This window comes from Dendrobates tinctorius, unplaced genomic scaffold (genome assembly GCF_039654945.1).
Source record: "Dendrobates tinctorius isolate UK_male_01 unplaced genomic scaffold, ASM3965494v1 ptg000035l, whole genome shotgun sequence".
Taxonomy (NCBI): domain Eukaryota; kingdom Metazoa; phylum Chordata; class Amphibia; order Anura; family Dendrobatidae; genus Dendrobates; species Dendrobates tinctorius.
Window position 1 is genome coordinate 16,038,700 of NW_027361703.1, and position 27,904 is coordinate 16,066,603.

Below are 27,904 nucleotides of genomic sequence, written 5' to 3' on the forward strand. Positions count from 1 at the left end.
TGGGACATCCGTGTGTAATCAGTAAATTTATCCGGGTTTGCCTGGAGCTCACTGTAGCGGGTGTGGTATGCTCCACAGCCCTCCCGGAGTTCAATAATCAGATGTATCCACAAACTCCGCCGCTGCCGTCTTTGCTGTCTCTCTTCCTTTGTTGATGGCAAGCAACTGCATAAGCCTTAGCCATCCGGATGTCCAGATCCAAGTTGAAGTGAAAACTCTTCCAGCGCAGATCCATGTTGTCAAGAGAAAATCCAAGGAAATGTAAAGAATTCAGGTGTAAACTGGGTCTATATAAAGAATTTCCATAACACAAGCCCACTGCTGTCCCATTGGTGGAGTCTGTTGCAAGAATTTTTCAAGAATTTTCCTCCTGTGATTGTGACACCATGCGCATAAAAAATGCATGGAAAAAAGCATAAAAACGCAGCTTTTTTGTCATAATGCGCACGATGCGATGAAAAAACGCAGCGTTTACAAGCGTTTGTAAGCGTTTTTTGCATGCGATTCATGTGCGCTCGAAACACTGCGCAAAAAGGCGCAAGTGTGAAACTAGCCTTAGAGGGTGGTAAAAGTGAGGTGATTCAATAGGAGTTTCTTTGCAACTGCTGTAAAGATAGGAGGTATGACTGTATATAATCACTGTGAGCCCGCAGAATATTTATTTTCTTTTCTTCTGGGAGGAAAATGACTTTATCTATGAGTGTGGTGAGCATTTTAAACACACAAACTACATAACAGAATTTTATAAGGTTAGGCCAAGAAAATGAAAAATAAGAGTTTATCTGCTAAAATTTTACTTTAACCTCAAAGTTTTAATTCACACAACGGGGTAATAGGAGAAAAAGGACAGGACAATTTGTTAGAAATTTTTTTTTTAACAGAATGTGGTAGTACCCCATATGTGGTTGTACACTAGGAATGAGCGCTACTTGGCTTTGAGAATTCAGATTCCGTTTGAGTAGATTGTGGGCTTCATTAGTCGAGGCTGTGAGGTGCCAGATCAGCAGAAACCCCGACAAGAGACACCATATTGGAAACTTCACTGCTTAACCCCTTCATGACCAAGACTATTTTGACCTTAATGACCAGGCCTTTTTTTGCAATTTTGACCAGTGTCCCTTTATGAGGTAATAACTCTGGAACGTTACAACGGATCCTAGCGATTCAGAGACTGTTTTTTCATGACATATTGGGCTTCATGTCAGTGGTAAATATAGGTCCATAATTTTTGCGCTTATTTGTGAAAAAAAATCGGAAATTTGGCAAAAATGTCGCAATTTTCAAATTTTGAATTTTTATTCTGTTAAACCATAGCGTTATGTGACACAAAATAGTTAATAAATAACATTTCCCACATGTCTACTTTACATCAGCACAATTTTGGAAACAATTTTTTTTTTTGTTAGGAAGTTATAAGGGTTAAAAGCGATTTCTCATTTTTACAACAAAATTTACAAAAGTGACTTTGAGGGGTCTATATAGCAGAAAATACCCAAAAGTGACACCATTCTAGAAACTGCACCCCTCGAGCTACTCAAAACCACATTCAAGTCATTTTTTTTCCCTTAAAATTCCTGCTAAATGCCCGCTATTTTTTATTTTCCCAAGGGTAACAGGAGAAATTGGACCCCAAAAGTTGAGTTGTTTTTCAGTTTGTCCTGAGTACGCTGGTACCCCATATGTGGGGGGAACCACTGTTCGAGCACACGTCAGGGCTCGGAATAGAAGTAGTGACGTTCTGAAATGCTGACTATGATGGAATGGTCTGTGGGCGTCATGTTACATTTGCATTGCCCCTGATGTGCCTAAACTGTGGAAACCCCCCACAAGTGACCTCATTTTGGAAACTACACCCCTAAGGAACTTATCTAGATGTGTGGTGAGCAAACAGAGTTTGGGGGCACGGCAGGGCTCAGAAGGGAAGGAGCGCCATTTGACTTTTTGAAAGGAAAATTAGCTCCAATCGTTAGTGGACACCATGTCATGTTTGGAGAGCCCGTGCGTGCCTAAACTTTGGAACTCCCCCACAAATGACCCCATTTTGGAAACTAGACCCCCCTAAGGAATTTATCTAGATGCATAGTGACCACTTTGAACCCCCATGTGCTTCACAGAAGTTTATAACGCAGTGCTGCGTGTGGCAGCGGAAGACCAACGATCTCCCAGAGCTGTAAGCAGACGCTGGGAGCTGGTATCCAGGGTAAATAGCGGGTAACTAAGCGCGCATGTCACTTAGTTAACCACTGTGTACCCTGGATACCAGCTCCCAGCGCGAGGACGCTGGTATCCAGGGTAAACAGCGGGTAACTAAGCGATGCGCGCGCTTAGTTACCCGCCATTTACCCTGGATACCAGCGTCCTCGCTGGTCCTGATCGCTGGTGAGTCTGCCTGTTTGACAGCTCACCCGCGATCATGTAGCGACGCACCAGCGATCCTGACCAGGTCGTATCGTTGTCAGGATGGCTGGTGCGTCATTTAGTGTAACGGGACCCTTACACTTGATAGGAACTGAAGGAGTTAAATTGAGTTCTGTCTATGTTGCATTCTCTTGTTTAAAACCTTATCTTTTCTTCGAGATGTCTCAGACATCTCCCTTGTGAACCAAGGTCAAATACCTCTGCTTTTTCGCCTAAATGACTTTCTTTGTCTAAAACAAGTTGTAAAATCATTTGTACTGCGCATGTCTGTAAAATGTTTAAATTCTTTACTATAAAAGACGGAAGCCTAACTGATAAGCCAGAGGCGTCTTGGAGGCATCCTGAGTTGTACCATACAGCTGGTGTCTGTGTAGTTCTTCTCCACGGAGCTAATTTAATTAGAGACATATGATGCTTCACACCCAAGAACATCGGTCCTTCAGATGAAAGAGTAATCTGAGGGATCCCGACAGTTTCCTGGCGCCCGGAACAGGGACCTGATATAGGCACCTCTCCAAGACCACCCGGCTTACGGACCACTCCTGTTACTGATGAAATTGTGAACAGCAGACCTAAACACCTGGCCAGGTAAGAGATCAATTTTTCTCTTCTCTGCTCTTCATAATCTATCATTATAACTAAGGTCCGTATAAAGGGGAATGTAGTAGAGGAGGGGGCCGTAAAATCAGGTCCATATAAGAACTCTGAGGAAATCGGGTGTGACACACATATGTAATTCCTGTATCCCTGTCCGAATGAGAGGCTGTTGCAGATTCTGCCTGTGCACAGCTATTTTTAGAAGAAGAACTGATGCAAATTATAACGGGTATGGTGATTGGACATTTGCAGGGACAACCCCAGACACAAACATAAAAAAGTTTCACCACTTCAAGAAGGGAGAACAGTGGTGGGTATTGTTAGCATTGAATACACATGTCCCATTGAGTGACACGCTGAGAGGTCTGACATTACGGAAGATAAGGCTGGGTGAACAGTTCATACTGCGCAGCCCGGACGGACAAGTTTTTCACAATAGACGATTCCGCACTAGGAATAGAGGAGGTTGTTAAGTGACTGCCTTGATTTGAAGGACTGTGGAAAGTAGACAAATAAGCTGCACAGTAGGTATTCGTTCAAAGAGTGGTGATATTGCCTAACTGGGTCATGTGACTGCGTCCTTCCGGGGAGGTCACCGCCTAAGCTTAAATCAACACCCTTTACGGATAAACCTTGTGACAGATAAGAGTGTGATTGAATGAGCACAGGACTGTGAAATGAGCCTGTGACAAGATATGACTGAAGAACCCCGATAGATGGATACTTTGTTTACAATCCTGTGTGTTGTGGGAGTATTTCTGTTCGGATGCTACATAGCATATAAGTACACGAAACACGTAGTACACCGAGGAACAGACACTCCATTTAGCCTGTTAGCACCTTAGGAAGAAGGTAACGAGGTATAGTAGAGCCTAGTCTTGAGCTTACCCAATACACCACCTAAGGCAGGGGACTAACAGGAAGACAACAAGAGAGACAGGATAAGAATAAAAGATAAGATGGGGAACAGTCAGGGAAAGATACCTGAAGGAGATTGGTTATGTGATATAATTGAGGATAGATATGGAAGACGTGCAGCAAGAGACCTAGAGAAGGTATTAAAAAAATTCAAGGTAAAAGGGAAAGAGGCTTTAAATGAGGATAAATGGAAAGAAATAAAAGACACAAAGTCAGGAAAAATTGCAGATGCGGGATGGGGGGAACAGGTTGAAGCATGTTTAAAATGTTCACAAGTTGCTCAGAGGGAAAAGTGGGCATATAATGAGAAGACAGGGAAATGGATACGTTCAAAGAAGGTCAGAAAGACAGATGACCCAGTGGAGGAAATGCGTGAGCCTCCACCCTATCCAATCCCTTTGTCAGTGCCACCACCAGTACCTATGGCTCCTGCCGCAATTCCCAGTTCACCCCCACCACCGTCCACTGGACTGTACCCTAATGTACAATCACCATCACCTGATAATGGCAATCCAGGATGGATTTGTAGTAATTGTGGCCAACAAAATCCAGACTGGAGAAATACTTGCCTAGCCTGTGGAGCACCCCGTTACCACCACCCTAGCAGGTTAGCCCCTGTTAGGACTCAAAATACCCCTTTTAGAGAAGTGGATGACCAAGGTGTTACCCGCACCAGACATATTCAGACCCTTCATTACACTCCATGGTCTGCCCCAGAATGTATGGCATTATTGTCCAATGCTCCAGATCCAACTACCTTTCCTATGGCGTTTGCCCGATATATAAGACAGGTACTGACTGTACACAAAGGGACTTGGTTGGATGGGGAAGACCTATGTAGACTGAAATTACCATTAACTACCCAAGGGGAGTTCTCACACATTATCGGACCAAACAGACCGCCTGACGATGACCAAGAGGGTAACCTTCGAACTCAGGCTTCAAGAGAGCCTTTCTTAACCGCCCTTGATAATTTTATGCAGACAAAACAGAGACAGAGAGGTAACATGACAGCCATACCACAGAAACCGGGACAATCTGTCACCGATTTCTTCCGGATATTGGAAACAGCTTTCCAAGATGAGGGTCTTGACACCAATAATGAGGGAGTATCGAGACTATTGGCAAAAGCCTTCATGGAAGGGTTACTCAAAGAAATACGAGATCCCCTGAAAATAAGCACCCCCGATTGGAGATCAGTACCTGATGCCCATGGATTAAGACAAAAAGCTATGGGAATTGAGCTAGATGTACAGGAAAGGAAGAATGCACCGCCAGCAAAAATAAGAGTAGCGGTGACTCAGTTTGATAATCAGGGAAATCCAATAAGTGGGGCTAGGAGGAGAACTTTTACATGTCACTATTGTAAGAAGCCAGGTCATTTCCAAAGAGATTGCCGTAAGAGGAAAGCGGATAGAGAAGCTCAGCCTAGAAGGGAAGAACCTACTGACTGACTAAATGCAATTAGAATGAAACTCGACTCTAGGGAACCAGTAGTTAAAATTCAGGTAAATGGTAAAAAGGTACCCTTTCTATTAGATACCGGAGCAACCTCTTCGGTGGTCAATGACAAAGTAATAACTCCAGACCTCCTTTCAGAGTATTCGACTTTTGTCTCAGGATTCAGTGGACAATCTAGCCTAATTCCTTTTAGCAAACCTTTACCAGTTAAGATAGGACCTAAAATGTTCCTGAATAAATTTTTGTTTGTCAAAAGAGCACCAATTTGCCTATTGGGAGTGGATGTACTAAAGAAATTACAGGCAGATATCAAATTTGCTGAAGATGGTACAGTACATCTTACTATCCCAGATGAGGATGAGGATGCTCTTGAGGCTTGCATGATAATTCAAGCTCTCGAGTCACAAAATCCTGATGACACCACATCACAACCATGGGACCCAGCCCTAGACAAATTACCTGATACCTTATGGGCAAAAGGGAATGCGGATATTGGTTTACTTCCCGTGTCCCCAGTTGTGGTGGAGGTGCCCGCAGACACAAGATTGCCACAGCTGCGGCAGTACCCTATCAGTGCCCAACAAGAGGCTGCTATTGAGGCACAAGTCACTGATCTTGTAAACAATGGAGCATTGGTGTCAATTAAATCACAAGCTAATACGCCATTGTTTCCTGTCAAAAAGAAAGGAGGACCAGGTGATGCCCCGAAATATCGCATGGTACATGATCTGAGAGAGATAAATAAGGTTCTTGTTCCTTTGACACCAGTAGTACCTAACCCACACACGCTATTGGCGAAAATCCCTAGTCAATCGAAATGTTTTTCAGTGATTGATTTGTCAAACGCATTTTTCTCAGTGCCCCTCCACAAAAGCTGTTGGCATCTGTTCGCTTTTACATTTAAGGGCAAACAATATGCCTGGACCAGACTGCCACAGGGCATGCAGCATTCACCCACACTGTACACGCAAGCATTACAGTCTGTGTTGGCCGGCTGGCCACATCCACCTGATATTGTGCTCTTACAATATGTGGATGACCTGTTGCTTTGTGCACCTGATGAGGCTAACTGTAGAATCCATACACTTTCACTACTGATGTTTTTATCAGACAATGGATGTAAGGTCAACAGAGAAAAATTACAGTTTTGCCAACCAAAAGTCATATTCTTAGGACATTGTCTATCACATGGTACCCGACACTTAACCAATGACAGAATCACAATTGTACAACAAATGAAGGAACCGACAACCCATAAGCAGTTGAGAGCATTTTTGGGTTTAGTTTCGTCTTGCCGCCAATGGGTCATACATGCTAGTGAACACATGCAGCCACTGTATGATTGCATCAACACAATACCTTTCCAACTGACTGACATTGCACGAGACTCATTTCAGTATCTGAAGAAGGCCATAGTGTCAGCCCCAGCATTAGGTATACCTAACTATGATATACCCTTTCAACTGATGGCCGCTGAAATTAGAGGGCATGCTACTGGCATTTTGACACAGAAACATGACAAAAAGAATAGACCCCTTGCATACTATTCTGCCAAATTAGACTCTGTGGCACAGGGAACACCATCCTGTGTTAGAGCAGTCTCTGCAATCGCATTGCTGCTTGACAAAGTTTCTGATATTGTACTGGATAACCCACTAACTGTCTGTACCACACATGATATATACGGTATCCTGAATCAGGTTTCTGCTAAACATATTTCTATGGCAAGACAACTCAGATTGCAATGTGCCTTGCTTATGCCTCCTAATGTTACGTTTACCAAAACTCAGAATCTGAATCTGGCTACATTGTTGCCAATTGCAGATTCTGAAGGGGGGGATATAGATGAGAACACATTATCGCTTTCTTTTGAGCCCCCACACGAGGTTGAACATGATTGCATAGAACTGATGCAGCAAGAAGTTGTTGGCTTGCCCAATGTCACAGACACACCATTGTCAAATCCAGACTTTATATTTTTTGTGGATGGCAGCAGATATGCCGATGAAAGTGGAAAATTCCACACAGGATATGCGGTAGTGTCACCACATGAGACTATTGTAGCAAAGGCACTTCCACCCCACATGTCCGCACAAGAGGCTGAGCTGACAGCTCTGAATGAGGCATTAAAACTTTCCAAAGGAAATACAGCAAATATCTACACTGACTCAAGATATGCCTTTGGGATAGTACATGATTTTGGGGTTTTGTGGCGCACAAGGGGTTTCATGACAGCAGCAGGAACACCCATAAAACATGCCACACTGATCAGAGAAATCCTCGAGAATGTGGCCCAGACACAGGGGGTGGCCGTTATGAGGGTGCCAGCACACACCAGAAAAGACAACATGGAAGCAAAAGGCAACGAGAAAGCAGACCAGGCGGCGAAGCAAGCTGCCTTGGGGACTCCAGAAAAAGTAAACATAGTGCACAAGGATGCATCAGAATTGTTTACAGACTTACAAAAGTTCCAAGAAGACTCCGCTCAGACGGACAAGGAAACTTGGGAAAAGATGGGAGCTAAGAAGACGAACGGAATGTGGAAGAAAGATCAGAAGTACTGTTTGCCTAGGGTTTTGTACCCAAGGATGGCAGAAGCAGTTCACCTTCCAACTCACATGTCCGCCAATGGAATGACGCGCCTAGTCACGAAGGTTTGGATTGCTCCTGGGTTTGGGAAGGTGGCGCAGCTACACTGTACTACCTGTCCCATATGCCTAGCACACAATCCCGGACAGGTGGTGAAAACTCCACTGAAACACAGTCCTAGGCCGTTATATCCCTTCCAGAGACTACAGATCGACTACATTCAACTCCCCAGAAGTGGACCATATGAATATGTTCTGGTGTGTGTTGACATGTTCTCTGGATGGCCAGAGGCCTACCCGGTGAAAACGGCTACAGCTCGAGCTACTGCAAAGAAACTGGTGATGGAACTAATACCACGATTCGGTGTCCCTGAGACAATTGAATCAGACAGAGGTACACATTTCACTGCTGAGGTAATGCAAAATGTAATGCAAATGATAGGTGTAGAACAAGCATTTCATACACCCTACCACCCACAGAGTTCAGGGAAGGTAGAAAGAATGAACGGGACATTGAAATTGAAAATACAGAAAACCATGGAACAGACCCATAGACCATGGCCAGAGTGTCTCCCATTAGCATTATTCTCAGTAAGGTACACACCCATGGGGAAAACTAAACTGTCACCCTTCGAGATACTGTTTGGAAGACCACCAAACACAGGGTTGTACTACCCACAGGTCTTAACACTTAATGTGGATAATTTGACAAGTTATGTAATCCAGTTGCAAAAGCATTTAACTCAAATGCATTCTCTAGTTTTCTCTTTCATTCCAGATCCAGATAGTGTGGAAGGAACTCATTGTCTACAACCTGGTGATTACGTATATGTCAAGAAACACTCCAGAAAGACCCTTGAACCCCGATATCAAGGACCTTACCAAGTACTCCTAACAACGCCTACTTCTGTTAAGTTGGAGGGACGACCAAACTGGATCCACGCATCACATTGCAAACTAGCCACAGGAATTAACAAAGCATAAGAGTGCATAATGTTTTGGTTTGGTTTTGTTGCATTTTCTGTAATAATGGTAGCTGCGTGGGATAGTTTAAATTCTCCAATGTCCTTGAATAATAAGTTTATACAACATCATGAAAAAATACTAAATGATTGGTCAAAAGACACTCAGTCTCCAGCAGATTGCTGGATCTGCACACATTCACCAGTATCAGCCACTAGTATTCCGTTCCTTGTTATTCCTGTGCCACCCGAGGAATTATTTGCCTGGACCAGTTGTTCTGATACACTTGCTAATAATGCCACAAATAATGTGAAGTTATGGAACACAACTGTCGGTATACCTATTGTGGGATGGGTAGGATACCCTTGGTGGCAGGGTAACCTTTCAGGAAGTAATACACACCTTCAATATCTGCATATAAAGGGGGAGCTTGGGTACCCAGGAATAGAACTCGATTAACCTACCTGGGGCAAATTCCAATGTATAGCCTACAAGTTAGTTTTAGTGTAACTTCTCACTCTACTGACGCCTTTAAGCCAATACTGCTAGAAAGAAGGTTGCATAATACGTCCTGGGAGTATTCCAATTTATTTCCCCAGGGCACTAACGAAACTTGTATTAATATTTCAGGTAATATACCTTGTAACGAGTTATCTGGATATGAGAAAGGAACTCCCACCTGTGGAAATCCCGATGTAGGGTATTGTAGCCCTTTAGGACAACTTCCAAATTGGTGTATGCTTCAGAATGTATCTGCGTTCATAGATTTAGTCCATAAACTGGTACTACAACATTCAGCCCTATGGGACCTACCTAGTGACATGTACTGGATATGTGGAGACAATGCATATAAATGGTTGCCAGTAGGGGTAAGAGGTACTTGTACTCTGGGACGTTTGACTCCGGCTACCTTTATCGTTCCAAACCAACAATTAGATATGAAGGCAATACCCAAACATACATTATACAAAAGAGCTGCTGACAATACACCTCGCCTCTCTGGGAGACCACATATAGTGCAGATGAGTGTGGCTAATAAAATTGTCAGCTCTATTTTTATTTATCCTATGATCACTCAAATGTGGGATAAATTAGTCAGGGCTACAGATTACTTAGATGACCAAATATGGGATATATTGGATATATTGAACACCACCGTTGCTGTCCAAAATCAGCTCATCATAGTCACTTATCAGCATACCATAGTATTAGATTATTTAACTGCAGCGCAAGGAGGTATGTGTCAAGTCATCGGACCCGCTTGCTGTCATTATATAGATCCCAACAGTAGTTTAAAGTTAAGATAAAAAATAGAGGATGTTCAAAGACTTAGAGATCAGTACGATAAAGACAATGATCGTACTAAGGATAGTTGGTGGTCAGATACATTCTCTTTTCTTAATCCAGCTAATTGGTTTAAGGGTATTGGAGGCTGGATAGCTGGGATTATACTAAGTCTATTACGTATTGTTGTTTGTATCTTCGTAATATATGTATTTTTTAAACTTGTTTTTTGGTGTTTTTCTGTATGTAAGAAAAAGTACAGGTATAGATGAAATAGATAAATTAATGACAGAACATATGCCAAAATTGATAACTGTTTTCTTTAGGTTTCAGGTTGACATCTCATTTCTGGCATGAAGGAGCGTACTCTTGTGATGACAGACGTGGCCTTAGTAACCAGGGGATGGAGAAGGTAAAAGAAGATGCCTGTCTCCCTCGGGCAACCCGTCGGCCTGGGATAGTACCTGGTGAATAGGGCACTATCAGCTGTCGTTGCAGGACCCAGTGTTCCAGATTGATGAAAAATGAAGATGTCAAAGGGGGGAATGATAGGAACTGAAGGAGTTAAATTGAGTTCTGTCTATGTTGCATTCTCTTGTTTAAAACCTTATCTTTTCTTCGAGGAGATGTCTCAGACATCTCCCTTGTGAACCAAGGTCAAATACCTCTGCTTTTTCGCCTAAATGACTTTCTTTGTCTAAAACAAGTTGTAAAATCATTTGTACTGCGCATGTCTGTAAAATGTTTAAATTCTTTACTATAAAAGACGGAAGCCTAACTGATAAGCCAGAGGCGTCTTGGAGGCATCCTGAGTTGTACCATACAGCTGGTGTCTGTGTAGTTCTTCTCCACGGAGCTGATTTAATTAGAGACATATGATGCTTCACACCCAAGAACATCGGTCCTTCAGATGAAAGAGTAATCTGAGGGATCCCGACACACTACACTAGCATTTACACAGGTTTAGGGGATAGAATCTATAGAGAATTCTGGTAAAGTTAGAATGGATCTCATTGACTACTAACCCTAGTAAACTGCTACTCAGAGAGCACGAGCACACCCTCCAGGAACCCGCAATTCTATTTGGAAAGTCTTGAACATCAGTGCAATAAGTCTCGGTAATCAGGCATTCCCAGATCATACGCATGAAAGTGTCCCATTACAGGGAAAGTATAAATGCTGACATTCCATTTCAGGAATTAGGCAGTTCAGATCATAGATTCAATCTTTCTTTTACCTGTAGTCCAATAATCGCTCCATGAGTCTTGTCACAGTGGCAATTAAAGATACGCCGCTTTCTCTCCATGTTTCCCGTTCAATCTTCTTTAACAAGCTGCAAGATAAGAACTTTGGTTATAAAAGTTTCACATGTATATTATGTTTACTAATGTAAATACTGCCCCAATTCCCAAAAAAACAATAAAATAAGAATGCAATGTTTGGGAAATCTATAAATAAGGTTTCTCATTGCATTCTGGTTTTCCATACAACTTTTGTTGGAATCAAGCTTGTATAGTCATATTATTAAAGAGGTCGTGCACTACTTTTACACTGATGACTAGTGATGAGCGAGTATACTCGTTGATCGGGTTTTCCCGAGCATGCTCGGGTGTCCTCCGAGTATTTTGGCGTGCTCGGAGATTGAGTTTCTGTTGACGCAGCTGCATGATTTGTGGCTGCTGGACAGGCTGAATACATGTGAGGAATGCCTGTTTGTTAGGGAATCTCCACATGTATTCAGCTTGTCCAGCAGCCACAAATCATGCAGCTGCGTCGACAGAAACTAAATCTCTGAGCACATCAAAATACTCGGAGAACACCCGAGCATGCTCGGGAAAACCAGAGCAACGAGTATACTCGCTCATCACTACTGATGACCTATGACCTATCCTTAGCTCACCAATTATCCTTTAACCTCTTTATAGTTTTAAAACTAGTCAGAACCATAGGTAATATAATAAACAAACATCTCCGCTGTGGTTTATACTTTGAAAATATTTGTGGTTGCCATGATGAGGTTACTCTCCGCAGAATACAGAAGAGATGGAGTGATAAGTGCACCCAAAGCTGTTCTGTACCAGATACATAAGGGGAGGCAATAGTGTTAGGGCTCCACCTGCCAGACCCTTACCTATATGACAGAAGATAATGTGCTATTGATGCAGAACAACCAGATGGTTTTGAAAAAGACAATAACAGTGTCCCCTTTGGCTTTGAGACCACACATGCTGTAGTAAATAAAACTATACTGGTGAAAAGAGCTTACCTAGGATATGGCCCAAACAAAGGAATTCTAATCCAGGAAGCATTGATAAAAATAATGTTCAGATTATCCACAAATATTAAACAAAAGCCATGTGGTAGATAAAGATAACGAGAACTAGATGTTTAATTGGGATATTTAACAAAAATCAGTAACGGAAGAAAAGAATTCAAATGTAAACACGTTTGAGAGGTCCAGAAAGCGCATCCGAGAACGTACGGTGCTTAGTTACTCGCTGTTTATCTTGGATACCAGCTCCCAGCGTGAGAACGCTGGTATCCAGGGTACACAGCAAGTAACTAAGCGACGCACGCGCTTAGTTACCTGCGGTTTACCTTGGATACCAGCTCCCAGCGTCTGCTTACAGCGCTGGGAGCTCGCTGATCGCTGGTCTTCCGCTGCCACATGCAGCGATGCGTGCTAGCCAGCGGGAGAGCAATGATCAAAAAGTGGCCCAGGACATTATAGCACGATCAGCGATACCCGGCGGGAAGGCCGGTCGCTGATTCGTGTCACACACAGCGAGATCACTGTTGCGACACAAAACTTTTGACACAGCAGTGATCCCCCTAGGCGATCTCGCTTAGTGTGACGGGGGCTTTCGTCTGTTGTATGTAGTTATGCTGGCAGACTTTGGGTTAACAATGCATTGTCAGCTGACTTCCTACAGATTCTCTAGGTGAACTTTATATACATTACATCTTCTAGTAATCCTGAAGATAATCAGACATAATCAAGTGCTTTAGGTACCAAACTGGGGGATGCTGTGCAAAAAGTAATATATAAAAAGAAAAAAAAAAAAAGTAAATCAATATGTAAAAAAAATAATAATATTCAACGTTGGCTCTTGTATTTACAAATGGCTCATTTAATTTTACTTGTTGACTGTATTTTTTATATAACCACCTATTGTTTATTGGGGAGAATCTGATGGTCTTCTGCACGCTTACAATACATGTTTGTACCTACGGTAAGCGCGTACAGTATATATAGCTTCAATTACACAAATAATCACAGCGCATTCTGCATTGTCCAAGCTTTACCCCTGCACACGTTAACACACTGATGGATGAGTATTGGTTATACATGTGCTCCATGTAATGACATGGCGCGTTGCCTTCCAGCACAATTAGTTGAAGTTGAAGCAACATAATCAATATCTACTCCAACGAAATGTCCATGTGCGGCAATGTCAGACTGGACACCAGAGTCCAGACTTCTTCCTATCTGTGGATGCCCAGTAGTTACAATAGAGCCAAAATAAAAATTAATCATGTACAAATATACACAAAATGAATTTACTGTAAGATGTGTCATTCTCCCCCTGGTATCCATGAAACTGCTTGCTCTCATTATGCTTTCCTGTTAAGTGGCCATTGTCACTTATGAGTCTATTTCTCTGTCAAAGATTATTTGTCACAGCATTAAACTAAAAAAAAAAAAAAAAAATCAATTTGTGATACATTACCTCTACAGTGCCACTATTTTGCTATAGACCTGGAGATCTGTTAGAATCTCTAGTGAATACATCTGGGCTCCATGTCACAGGCAGGTACATGGCTAGCCCGTCAGTGAGGAGTTACAGAACCATCCTTTGGCTTTCCTCTAAAAGATCTATACTGGTGGATCAATACACAAAGCAAAACGGATCCTAGTACAGCATTCCTTGGACATCACTGGAAATAGAATATTGGGTTTCATATTTTTCCCATTAAGGGTGGTTTTACACCAGCTTTCTTTTTGAGAAGCTACTGCAGCTTTTGATAGTTTCTTGGGATGTAAATTTAATTTAAGTCCTCTGTTCATTTTTCCCATTCCTCATGAATTCACTTCTGGCTTTAGGGTAAGTTCACACTAGGCGTGTTTTTCTTTCTGCAGCAAAACCTGATCTCTTGGCAGGCAGGAAGCTGCACTATTCTGTGTGTTTGTAGGGGGGGCTGCATTATACTGTGTGTGTGTGTGGGGAGGCTGCATTATACTATGAGTGGGGGGATACACTACACTGTGAGTGGAGGGTTGCATTATACCGAGAGTGGAGGGCTGCATTATACTGTGAGTGGAGGGCTACATTGTACTGTGTGTGTGGGGCTACAGTATACTCTATGGGGGGCTGCAGTATACTCATAGAAAGGGGTTGTATTATACTCTGAGAAAGGGGCTGCATTATATTATGAATGGGGGGCTACATTATACTATGTATGTAGTGGAGCGGCAGTATACTCTGAGGGGGGTTGCATTATACTCAGAGGTAGGCTACAGTATACTCTGAGGGGGGATGTGTTATACTATTATACCCTGGTCATGCAGAAACATTGCTCTGTTATAAAAAAGGACACATTCTAAATCCCATATGAACCCCTAAATGATCAATATTGTCCTTCCGCTCCCATCTGCATCAGTATGCAGGAGATCCATTGTTAATCTACTTGTCTGGTCTTAAAAAAGAGCTGGAAAAAAAGATTGTGAAAACTCAAGTGTGAATGGAGCCTTATATGTCTATACTCAAGTATAATTTTAATTCCTAACACTCAAAAGGTACCCTTGTTATTTAATGGTCTGACAATTACCATCCTATGTCAACAGTAATATATTTCCAGGTGAAGATGAATGACAGAACATTTTTCCAAATGTATACTTGGACTGCTAGGATGCGGTCACACGATTGTATATTCTCTCTGCAACAGAATCAGATCAATAATGTTAATGGCACTCTGCCTAAATTCCATTACGAGTTTGAGCAGAGTGTCAAGCTTGGTGTGATCAGATTCTCTCGTGTGAGAAAATCAGAGCACAAGTGTGGAGAATCTGCAGAACTGCATTTCTCCATCTTTTCCATTGTCTGTGTTTGCGGAAATCTGACTGCACTCGGATGTTATCCAAGTCCGGTCGGATGTTTTACATGCACTCAGACTCAAATCGGCATGAGAAAAAAAAAAAAAAAAAATCGCAAATCTGCAACTGCCCCATAGTTTAAGGCTAGTTTCACATTAGCGTTTACGGCCGCAGCATCGGGCTGCACACGGCCGCCGCTAAGCCCCACCCCCTGCCGCGCCTCCGCCGGTAGCTCTGCCTACGGGCGCAGGATGCTGCATGCGTCCTGCGTCTCCTATCTTTAGCACTGGGGACGCAGGCCGTGCGCAGGTATGCGTTTGGCGGCGCATGCGTCCTTTTGACGCTGCGCCGACCGCACCAAATTGCTACAGATAGCGTTTGGCGCTGGTTGGCGCACCGTCAAAAGGATGCATGCGCCGCCAAACGCTTACCTGCGCACGACCTGCATCCCCAGTGCTAAAGATAGCACTATCTTTAGCACTGGGGACGCAGGACGCATGCAGCGTCATGCGCCCGTAGGCGGAGCTACTGGCGGAGGCGCGGCAGGGGGCGGGGCTCAGCGGCGGCCGTGCGCTGCCCGACGCTGCGGCCGTAAACGCTAATGTGAAACTAGCCTCACACCTTCATCCCCGAGCCTGTTTTCCCCTTCTTGACCAGGCCAAATTTTACAATACTAACCAGTGTCACTTTATTTGGTAATAACTCTGGAATGCTTCTACGGATCCCACTGATTCTACGATTTTTTTAAGTTAGTTTTTAGTATACTTCATGATAGTTGTAAAATGTGTTCAATATGACTTGCATTTGTATGTGAAAATAAAACACGGAAATTTGGAGAAAATTGAACAACTTAGTATAAGGCCAGGTTCACATAGCGTTAATGCAGCCCGTTTAACGGATTGCGATACAAAGCGGCATTAAAGCGATGTAACGCATCCGTTAACGCTGTCATACACTGCCAATACCGAGCGCATTGCTAACGCATGTCATAATCGGCATGCGTTAGCGATGTGCCATCATTCTATGACAGACCCTTGGACGCGGTCTGCAGCGTTCGAGGGTCGTCACTGCTAGAGCAGATGGAGCGTTTGCGCTAACGCGATCAGAATATTAGCGTAGCGTTAGCGCAGTTTGTTTAACGCATGCGTTGAACGGACTGCATTAACGCTATGTGAACCTGGCCTAACTGATTAGGCGACTATTCTTTGGGTTTGGCTACTGTCACACACAAATACGCTTTTTATTGCGCATCGCCATATTTTGAGAGCTATAATTTTTCCAAATTTCGGCTGACAGAGTCATGTGATTGCTTGTATTTTTGCAGGATGAGATAACGTTTTCATTGGTACCATTTTCGGTCACATAACATTTTTTGATCGCTTTCTATTCCAATTTTCGTAGGCAGAATGAATAAAAACCAGCAATGCAGGAAATGGTTTTTGCTTTTCTTTTTATACCGTTCCGCGTGTCGAAAAATTGATAAGGCAGCTGTATTCTTAGGGTCAGTACAACTACAGCGATACACCACTTATATATTTTTTTATGTTTTGGAGCTCTTACACAATAAAAAAAAATATTTTTGCATTGCTATGAGTTATAACTTTATTTATTTACATTTGCCATTTTGAGCGTGTTTTATTCCACTTTTTGTTTGGCAACATGACAATAAAACATTGTTTTTTGGCAGTTTTTTCTTTTTTTTTACGCTGTTCGCTAAGGCCTGTTTCACACTTCAGTTTTTTAGTGTCAGTTAAAATCCGCCAAAATGGCGGAAAGCGGATCCGTTGGTAACTGAAGTGAACGGATGCCACCGGACTGTTTTTTTTGGCGGATCTGACAAATGAAGAATTTTAAAGCAACTGCTGCCCGGGGACCCACCGGATCCGTTGGTAACTGAAGTGAACGGATGCCACCGGACCGTTTTTTTGACGGATCCGACAAATGAAGAATTTTAAAGCAACCGCTGCCCGGGGAGAGAGGAGAGAGGGAGAATTTTTTCTGTCCACCAGAAATGAGTTCAGGGTTACATTTCCGGCTGACTTCATTCCTCCGGGCATGCGCACTATAAAAATGCGGATCCTGCAGCCAAAAAAACGTTACAAGGTCCGTCCAGGCATCTCGGCGGATGCCAAAAAAATTGACGGATCCGCAAAAAAACGGATCCAACGGATGGCCATCCGTCAAGATCCGCCGGTAATGCAACTCAATGGGGAAAAACGGCGGATTTTGACTGATGGTCAAAAACGGAAGTGTGAAACAGGCCTAAAGGGTAGAACAATAATATTTATTTATGGCCACAAATATATATTGTATCTATAAATAAATAAATATTTTTGTGAAAAAAACAATAAAAATACACATATTTGGTATCGTTGCATCCGGAAACCCAAATCCTACATTTTGTGATTTTTTTAAAAATATTTTTACAATATTTTTCTTCACTTTGCTATTTAGTCCCTTTATGGGACCTTCACTGCTTGCAGTCTGATCGCCTATGAAACATAGCAATGCAGGAGCACTGCTATGCTTTACAAACTGTCAGTGCTGTACTGACACACAAACCTGCGCAACAAGTGTGCTAGCTCTGGTGACCTCTCGATCTGCCTGCCTTCAAAATGCTGCGATCGATATCGATAGCTGCATTTACTGGGTTAAACTGCCGGGAGCGGTTTGGGCACCGAACAGAACAGAATAAATAGAAATGGAGTGTAAATACATTACTGAAGGTAGATAGGACAGAAGACTATAAGAAAGGTTGGAGTAACGTTATAGAACTAAATACTATTTTATATTTAGAGATGGAGCAGACTTAAAAGTTAAGAAAAAGTTTAGCATCTCCAGTAAGCAAGTTAATAGTTATAAAACTTGATTCCAGCTCACCCAGTTGCTCTATGCCCATCCACCTGGGACTCAGACACCGGCCTCGCCCTGGCCTCACATCAAGGAAAATAGAAAAAAATTGGAGTTCGGCTCAACAGAACTGGAATTTCCTTTTCTTTTTCAATAGAAAATACAGTGCGTGTACAAAAGAAAAATTTCATGGTCAACATGACCCAGTGGACGCGTTTCAACTGCACTAAGCAGTCTTATTCATGCAGTCTTGTAAGTGAAAAATGCAACTATTTTCATCAGTGTGCTAGATCAGCTTTTCATCTGTCCTTCCTCTGTGTGGTCATATGAGAGAAAAAAAGGCAACTGAAGTTTCAAACTCGTTTCCGCCAGGAGGTTTGTGGACCACTAAAAAGTGGGCATGTGAAAAGACCTAAATATTATAATGGCTACATGTGGTATCCAAAGAAAAAAAAACTCTTCTAGAACACACTGGCAAAACTTAAAAAGATGAATGGGGCATTAGTGCCCATAATGAATGAGATTATACAAAAGCAGTACAAAAAAAACAAACATTTAGCAGTTATAGTGAAACAAGGCTTACTAATTAGTTTTTTTTTTCTGAAGAGTCGAGTAGCAACCTGGACAGTGGTATCTAAGAATATAGTGTTTTTGGATTGTACATTTGCAAAGGCATTAGATACTGTCCCATGTAGGCACCTAATGAACACATTAAGGTCTGTAAGTTTAGAAAATAAGGATTGCAATTGGACTGAAAACTGGCTCAAAGACTGCAACCAGAGACTTTTGGTAAATACACATGTGGTCAAAATTGTTGGTACCCCTCGTTTAATGACAGAAAAACTCACAATGGTCACAGAACTAACTTGAACCTGACAAAAGTAATAATAAATCAAAAAAATGAACAAACAAAAGTCAGACATTGCTTTTCGTCCATGCTTCCACAGAATTTTAAAAAAAATAAAATTGATGAAATAGGCCTGGACAGAAATGATGGTACCCTTAACTTCATATTTTGTGTCACAACCTATTGAGGCAATCACTGCAATCAAACGATTCCTGTAACTGTGAATGAGACTTCTACACCTCTCAATGGGTATTTTGGTCCACTCCTCAAGAGCAAACTGCTCCAGTTGTCTCGTGTTTGAAGGCTGCCTTTTCCAGATGGCATGTTTCAGCTCTTTCCAAAGATGCTCAATAAAATTTAGGTCAGGGCTCATAGACGGCCACTTCAGAATTGTCCAATGTTTTCTTCTTAGCCATTCTTGGGTGTTTTTAGCTGTGGGTTTTGGGTCATTATCTTGTTGCAAGACCCATGACCTGCGACTGAGACTAAGATTTCTGACACTGCGCAGCACATTTCTCTCTAGAATCCCTTGATAGTCTTGAGATTTCATTGTACCATGCACAGATTCTAGACACCCTGTACTAGATACAGCAAAGCAGCCCGAGAACATAACAGAGCCTCCTCCATGTTCCACAGTACCGACAATTTTCTTTTCTTGATAGGCTTCATTTTTTCATCTGTGAACATAGAGCTGATGTGCTTTGCCAAAAAGTTCCATTTTTGTCTCATCTGTCCATAGGACATTCTCCTAGAAGCTTTGTGGCTTGTCAACATATAGTGTGGCAAATTCCAATCTGGCCTTTTTATGATTTGTTTTCAACAATGGTGTTCTCCTTGGTCGTCTCCCATGAAGTCCACTTTGGCTCATACAACGACAGATGGTGTGATCTGACACTGATGTTCCTTGAGTTTGAAGTTCACCTTTAATCTGTTTAGAAGTTTTTGGGGGCTCTTTTGTTACCATTTGTCTTATCCAACCTCTTTCATTTGTCATCAGTTTTCCTCCTGCGGCCACGTCCAGGGAGGTTGGCTACAGTCTCATGGAGATTCAATTTCTGAATAATATATGCAACTGTAGTCAGAGTAACATCAAGCTGCTTGGAGATGGTCTTATAACTTTTACCTTTAACATGTTTGTCTATAATTTTCTTTCTAATCTCCTGAGACAACTCTTTCCTTTTGCTTCCTCTGGTCCATGTTGAGTGTGATACTCACTGTGCTGTTTGGTGACATGGTGTGTATCTGTAGCCCTCCATACAGGCCCACTCGCTGATTCCAAGATTGTAGACACCTGTGATGCTAATTAGTGCACACACCTTGATATAACATGTCCCTTTTGTCACATTTTCAGGGGTACTATCATTTCTGTCCAGGCCTATTTCATGAGTTTTATTTTTTTTTTTATTCTGTGGAAGCATGGTTGAAAAGCAATGTCTGACTTTCATTTGTTCATTTTCATAGATTTTTGATTTATTATTACTTTTGTCAGATTCAAGTTATTTCTGTCACCATTGTGGGTTTTTCTGTCATTAAATGACCGTGTGCAACTGTTATTTTGAAAGGTCTCGGGTTAGTTCAGTGTTGAACCCAATATTATTCAAATTATTAATTATATGAAAGACAGGATCAAAAATCATGTTTATTTTTTAAGCAGACACATAACTATGTAGTATAATGCAGTCTATGTAAGACTTTCAAGTTATAGGTTGACTTGGACATAATGAGTGTTTGGGCATTCAAATGGGAGATAAGGCTCAATGTGGAGAAAGGTAAAGTCATTCATCTAGACACTAATAATGTGCAGGCATCATATGAAATAAAACTAGGAGAGTCACTTCTAGAGAAGAATCTGGGAGAACGTGTAGATCATAGACTAAATAACATCATGCAATGTCAAAAAGTGGTTCCTAAGGCCAGCAGGATATGGGAATGTATTAAAAGAGGTATGAACTCACAGTACAGCGATGAGGTGCTGCCACTTTATACTTTAGTGTGACCTAATATGCAGTTCTGTTCTGGGCACCAGTTCATTAAAAGATTGTCCTGGAGCAAGAAAAAAGTACAAGGAAGAGCCACAAAACTGATGGCATGGAAGTAGTGATGAGCGAGCGTGCTAGGATAAGGTGTTATCTGAGCCCGCTTGTGTGCTAAGAGTATCTTTGGTGTGCTCGAACACTATGTTTGAGTTGCTGAGGCTGCAGGTCTCATGGCTGTTCAACAGTTGCATGCAAGGATTGTCTAAGGGCTCCGTTACACGTATCAATGTCCCAGCAATCCCACCAACGATCCAACGTGGATGGGATCGCTGGGACATAGTTAGCTGATCGCTGGTGAGCTGTCACATAGACAGCCCCTCCAGCGATCAGGACCAGCGAGCAAGATGGTTTCCAATGTAAACAGCGGGTATCTAAGAGCCGCGCGGCTCTTAGATACCCGCTGTTTACATTGGAAACCAGTTCGCAGCGTCGCTGATCGGCTGGTCTTCCTGCATATGTTGCAGCTGTCGAACAGCTGCGAGACATGCAGCCACTCTATTAGCACACAAGCGTGTTCGGATAACATCTTATTCTGGCACGCTCGCTCTTCACTACATGGAAGATCTTTGTTATGAGAAAGATTAAAAGAATGAATAGGCAATCTCAGGAGCTGATCACAGTGGGAACCATTGAAGGTTTGAAACAAAGCTTATTGAGAAGAAAATAGCAAATGCTTATGAAAATGTGTAAAAAGTTTTTTTTTTCGAATATTTATAAAGTCCAACGAATCATCAATCTAGATGAAGAATAAGCTCTTTGGGGACAGACTGGATCATGCATTGTGCTTGTGCCAGTATCTTTTTTTCAACAGTATTAACTACAGTTGTTCTCAAAAGTTTACATACCCCAGCAGAATTTTTGCATTCTCAGTCTTTTTTCAAAGAATATAAATGATAACACCAAAACTTTGTCACCACTCATTGTTAGTGGTTGGGTGAAGCCATTTATTGTCAAACTACTGTGTTCTCGCTTTTTAAATCATAATGACAGCCCAAAACATCCAAATGACCCAGATCAAAAGTTCACATACCCTGGTGATTTAGGCCTGATAACATGCTCAGAAGTTGACACAAATGGGTTTCAATGGCTACTAAAGGTAACATCCTCACCTGTGACCTGTAACCAATGCCAGGAAAATTGTTCGGGATGCAAAGAAAAACCCAGATGCACAATAAGGAGGTACTTGAAGACCATGCAGCCCATTTTTCTTCAAGTGCCTCCTTATTGTGCATCTTGAAACAGCGACACCACTAGTTTTCAGAGAGTCCAGTATTTCAGCTGACGTTATTTGTGGGTTTTTCTTTGCATCCCAAACAATTTTCCTGGCATTTGTCACAGGTGAGAATGTTACCTTTAGTAGCCAGTCCAATCCATTTGTGTCAACTTCTGTGCATGTTTTCAGGCCAAAATCACCAGGGTATGTGAACTTTTGATCAGGGTCATTTGGATATTTTTGTTGTCATTATGATTTAAAAAGAGAAAACACAGTAGTTTGACAATAAATGGCTTCACCCAACCACTAACCATGAGTGGAAAAAAAGTTTTGGTGTCATCATTCATATTCTCTGAAAAAAGGCCAGGAAATCAAAAATTCTGCCGGGGTATGTAAACTTTTGAGCACAACTGTATGTAACCTAAACTGAATTGTGCATTTCCCTACCTTCCCATCACTTGGTTGAACTTGATGGACATGGGTTTGTTTGTTTTTTTAACCATATTAACATGTAACTACATAGATCTGTAAGTAACACAGCCATTGATTTCTAGGTTTGCTTCTGCATTCAGATTTATAGAACTGAATGCACCACCAGCGTTGCCAATTTACTACAAAGACTAAGACTCTGCTTTACTGTACTGCAGTTTGCTTCAGGTGGCAGCTGCACTAAATCTGCTGTTGCCAACTGCTGCCCACATAACGAGAAAAAGATATGTCTTCCTAAATAGACAACAAATAATGCACTGTACTAGTTCAGCCATGGCTCTAAAATTGGATTTATCCTGGTTTGGCCTTTTATATTGTTCAAATTCATCTGAAATTAAAGACAAAAAAGGAGTATATAAACAATCCTATGCTACATTGTTGCATTGCTGTGAACTTCAATCCTCTGCAATGTACTGCCTTCTATACTTGGATTCCGAAACCTGGAGCTCTCACGATATAAGCAGAGGTTACTACGGCGAAGTGATATATTAATGGTATTTCATTAGCTAGGGCCGATCACCAAGTGCTGCTGTATATGCATGCTTTATCTGTCTCACAGATCACACAATGCAGGTACATGAGAGAGAACAGAAGCAGATGCCGATACAGAAATAGCAGGAGATACGCTTGGCCATATGCTTACACCAATACTCCTGTGACAACAAGAAAAGCAATCACGGTTTTGGAATCTAATATCCATATATATGTAAATATACACATGCAGTAAGACAGTACTAAAAACAACTAATCATTAGGAAAACACACACAGATGACAAACAGCATTTTCTTGGCTATTTAAACCAACACATTAAATGAAGCATCTGTCAGTCACCCTATTTTTTTTTTTTTTACCTTCCCTAGAAAATGTTATATACTCCAACTCGGCCCCCACACAGCCATACAGTAGCTTCCGCTTTCATACTACTGTACTTAGCAGATGTTCTATATTACCTAAATCCTCTAGTTCCCCCTCCATAGAGATTCCCCACATCTGTCAGATATATACTGGATGGAATATTACTTACATGCTGTTGAAGAGCTCCCGGTATGTTTCGTCTCCTCTTCCTTCAGACATCAGGCTATCCAGCTTATCAATTAGCTTTGCTTCAACCTCAAAGACAAACATAAAAGGTGCTTTGTTTTACTATGCCAGTGTGCCTCTGGGGCGCAGCGCACGCTGGGTGCTCCGTTAGTCAAAAATCAGCATCCAGTTGTCAGAAGTCATATTGTCTCCGGGGTGTTAAGCTGTCGCCCTTCCATGAGAACGCTCCCAGCACTAATTGTCACGTTACAGTACCAGCAGAGGAGCCGGAGCTGACGCTAAGGCAGCTAGCTATATATGGATTCTGGCATAGAGGAGTGCTGCCAGCACTAGATGCCTGCTCCCGCAGGGCTCCAGCTCATGCCCCGCACACCCCAGCACATTCAGGGCGTCTTACATGGCCTTATTCTACTCCTAAGTGTCACCCCTTATCTTGATGGAAAGAAACGTCAGCTTTTTAGAACTCATGGTAATTTCTTTCTTTCAATGTTCTTTTTATTGAGAAATTTGAAAATAGCAAACAGTGGTTAATAACACAAAACTCATGGTCATTTAATGCAGGAAGAAAGTTTCCTGGAAATGCATAAAACAGTTATGGGTAAGTAGAACTTGGCATTTAGAAAAAGTAGAAAAAAAAAAAGTCTCTCCAGTACAGAAATGGGTTCTGCTGCGGCTGCAGTGTACAGGTGAGAAGATTTGGTATATATACGTAGGTTCCATATATACAGGCAATATGGAGAGCGTTCCATCTGAGTTCTGAACCTTACACTGCAGCAGGGCTAAAATAATGGAAAAAGAGAAACCCCCGAGCACAGAAAGACAGACATCACACACTTTACACTGAATGGTGTAAAGTTTCACAAATCTTCCAATGCATTCCACACTCTAGAAAAATTCTGGTAAAGTAACTGACTAAACTACAGACTACGGGAAATATCATATTGCCAACATGCATTTATTAAAGGATTCCATTTTCTCAAGCCTTTCACCATTAAGTGGAATCTGTCACTGGTTTTTGCTACCCCAGACCATTGGCCCAGCAATGTAACACCTACTGGATTACTATCTGAAGTTTTGATAAAATAATTGGCTTATCTGCAGTTCTTTGCATGCCCGCACCACTGATTGGCAGCTCTCTGTGTACACTGACACCTTTCTGCATATGCACAATCAGTGGTGGGGCTAAGGTTATGTAGAGATCATGAATAAGGAGCACTACATAGCAGCAGCTTTACTGGTCCTCTAGTGATAAAAGTAGTAGAGATGAGCCACCACCCTAGTGTTCGAATTCGATTCGATGAATTGGGGGGGTGTTCGCCGAACACCGTCAAACACCATTGAAAGCAAAGGCATGCAAACACAAACACATAGAAAACACATGCAAAACACCTTCAAAGGTGTCAAAAAGCTGACAAACTACTCAGAAGACACAACAAACATATGGAAAAGTGACAAGTACATATAGTCATGCGAAAAGAAAAGAGGCGGAGGAGGAGACACAGATACAGGCATGTCATGCCCTTCTAAAATAATGTAAAACACAGCAAGGGGACTCAAACAAGAGTCCATTTTTTCCAAAAATTTGGGCACAGACACCACTTAAGTGGCATCAATTGCCCCAGAGTTGCAAGCTTAAAATGGTGACTTTCATGCAGTACATTCAAAAATCCACAAGCCTTTAGTCTCCCCAGGAAGACACAGGGGTAGAAAAGTCCTTGCGGATCCATGACTCGTTCATCTTGATGAACGTTAGTCTGTCTACATTGTCACTGGACAGCCGCGTGCGCTTATCTGTCAGCACACCACCAGCAGCGCTGAAGACACGTTCAGAGAGAACGCTGGCTGCGGGGCACAGCAAGATCTCCAAGGCGTGAGTGGCGAGCTCAGGCCATTTTTCCAGATTGGAAGCCCAAATGAGCAAGGGTCGAGTTCCACAATCATGGCATCGATGTTCACTTGGAGATACTCCTGTACCATCCTCTGTAGGTGTTGACTATGTGTCAGTCTTCTTGTCTCTTCTGGCCTTGCAAAGGATGGTCTAAAAAAACTGGTGAAAGTATTTCACAAAATTGCTGTTACCACCAGATACGGTGTTACTGTTACGGTTTGAGTGATGACTCGACAGTCCCATGGTTGGCAAGTTAGAACTGTGAGATTCACTATATGCACCACTGGTGTTTTGAGGAAAAGCAGATCTAAGGCTGGTTTCACACTTGCGTTTTTTTGCGCTGTTTTTGCGCATAAATACGAATGCGTTTTTTTCCCTATACTTAACATGGGTGCGCATTGTCATGCGCTTGTGTGCGCATGCGCTTTTTTGTAGTGCGCCCAGGCGCACAAAATGCATCCTGCTGCATTTTTTGTGCATCTGACCTGTCTCAAAAAAACGCATGCGCACACAATGGGCACAAAATTCACCCAAAATCACATTAAAGTCTATGGGAGCGCATGCTATTTTTTGCAAAAACCACGCGCAAAAAACAAGAAAACGCATGATGCGTTTTTATGCGCATTTGCACTGCGCACGCAGCTCAAAAAAACGCAAGTGTGGAAGTAGCCTAAGATTCTGTAATAGCTTCTGCTGATACTCCTGCATGTGTGAATCCCTTTCTATGGCAGGAATTATTTAGCCAAATTTACTCTTGTACCAGGGATCTAAGAGTGTGGCAACCCAGTAGTCGGCATTACTTCGCATTCTGACAATCCGAGGGTCATGTTGCAGGTAGTGCAGCAAGAAGGCACTCGTGTGTCTAGAGCATCCAGGAGAACCAAGTCCTTGTTGTGTTGGTGGCGGAAAGGTAAGAATCAAGCGTCCTTCCTCTGCCCTCTCCCCCCAACCTTGCACAACAGAAATGTGATCAAGGTCTCCCTCATCTGATGAGTCTTCCATGCCCATCGCCAATTAGTCCTCCATTTGTCCCAAGGCTCCTACACCTTCCTCAACAGTTTGGCTGCTACCATGCACCCTCGTTAATCCCTGTCTCCCACCCTCCCATGCCTGCCGCCTTGGTGCTGCCGACCATCTGGATCTAGGAGATATTGTTAGCCCTCCCGCATACCACTCCTCCTGTACTTCCTCCCCCCTCCTCTTGTCCCACCACCTGACTCCGAATACTGTGTAAAGTGTGCTCCAGCATGTAAATGATCGGAATAGTCATGCTGATAATAGCATCGTCAGCACTAAACATCTTGGTCGCCATTTCAAAACTGTAAAGAAGGATGCATAGGTCCTTGATCTGAGACCACTCCAGCAGCGTGATTTGCCCCACCTCTGAATCTCGTTGGCCCAGGCTATACGTCATAACGCATTGCACCAGGGCTCGTCGGTGCTGCCACAGTCGCTGCAACATGTGCAGAGTTGAATTCCATCGTGTCGGCATATCGCATTTCAGCCGGTGAACTGGCAGGCCGAACGACTTCTGTAGAGATGCAAGTCATTGAGCTGCGGGATGCGAACGGCGGAAGTGAGCACACAGCGACCGTGCCCTCTGTAGAAGCCCATCTAGGCCGGGATAGTGGGCTAAAAATTGCTGAACAACCAAGATCAAGATGTGAGCCATACAAGGCACCTGTGTCACATTGCTTCGGTGAAGGGCTGCACCCAGGTTTGAAGCATTGTTGCCCACGGCCTTCCCTGGCTGCAGGTTCAGTGGAGACAACCATTGATGAAACTCGGCCTCCAGAGCTGACCACAACTCGTCAGCTGTGTGATTCACATTTCCCAGACATTTCAACGTAAACACCGCCTGATGCCATTGAGCCCTGCTGCCTGCATAGTGAGGTGGTGTGCAGGATTCCTTCTGCGCAGTTAGAACACGGGTGGCATTACCAGATAGGCTTTGAGTGCAGGTGGAGGACCGAGATGAGGTTGAGAAGGCAGAAGCAGTGGAGGAACTTCTACTTACAGAGGATTGATGCACAACTCGTGGGGACGGCAAGACTTGTACAGCAGCCCCTTCTCCTGCTGTCACCATAGTTACCCAGTACCCAGTCACCCACATGTAACGCCGCTGTTCATGCTTACTCGTCTAAGTGTCTGCGGTGAAATGCACCCTGTTACACACAGTTTCTCAAGGAAGCGGTGATGTTGTGTGCAACATGCT

The 27,904-nt window shown here is 42.7% G+C and overlaps 1 protein-coding gene across 5 annotated transcripts in view; it reads right to left on the bottom strand.

Annotated features, from left to right (window-relative positions):
- Positions 1–27,904, bottom strand: part of DOCK4 (dedicator of cytokinesis 4) — a 505,372-nt gene that overhangs the window by 120,533 nt on the left and 356,935 nt on the right. For 3 of the 5 annotated variants that reach the window (XM_073573298.1, XM_073573296.1, XM_073573294.1), the window contains 3 exons: positions 23,785–23,870; positions 12,496–12,522; positions 11,467–11,562 (listed from right to left, as the gene is read on the bottom strand). In XM_073573298.1, coding sequence (XP_073429399.1) covers positions 11,467–11,562; positions 12,496–12,522; positions 23,785–23,870 — 209 coding nt within the window. The remainder of the gene's footprint in view (positions 1–11,466; positions 11,563–12,495; positions 12,523–23,784; positions 23,871–27,904) is intronic. The other 2 variants (XM_073573297.1, XM_073573295.1) reach the window with 1 other exon arrangement.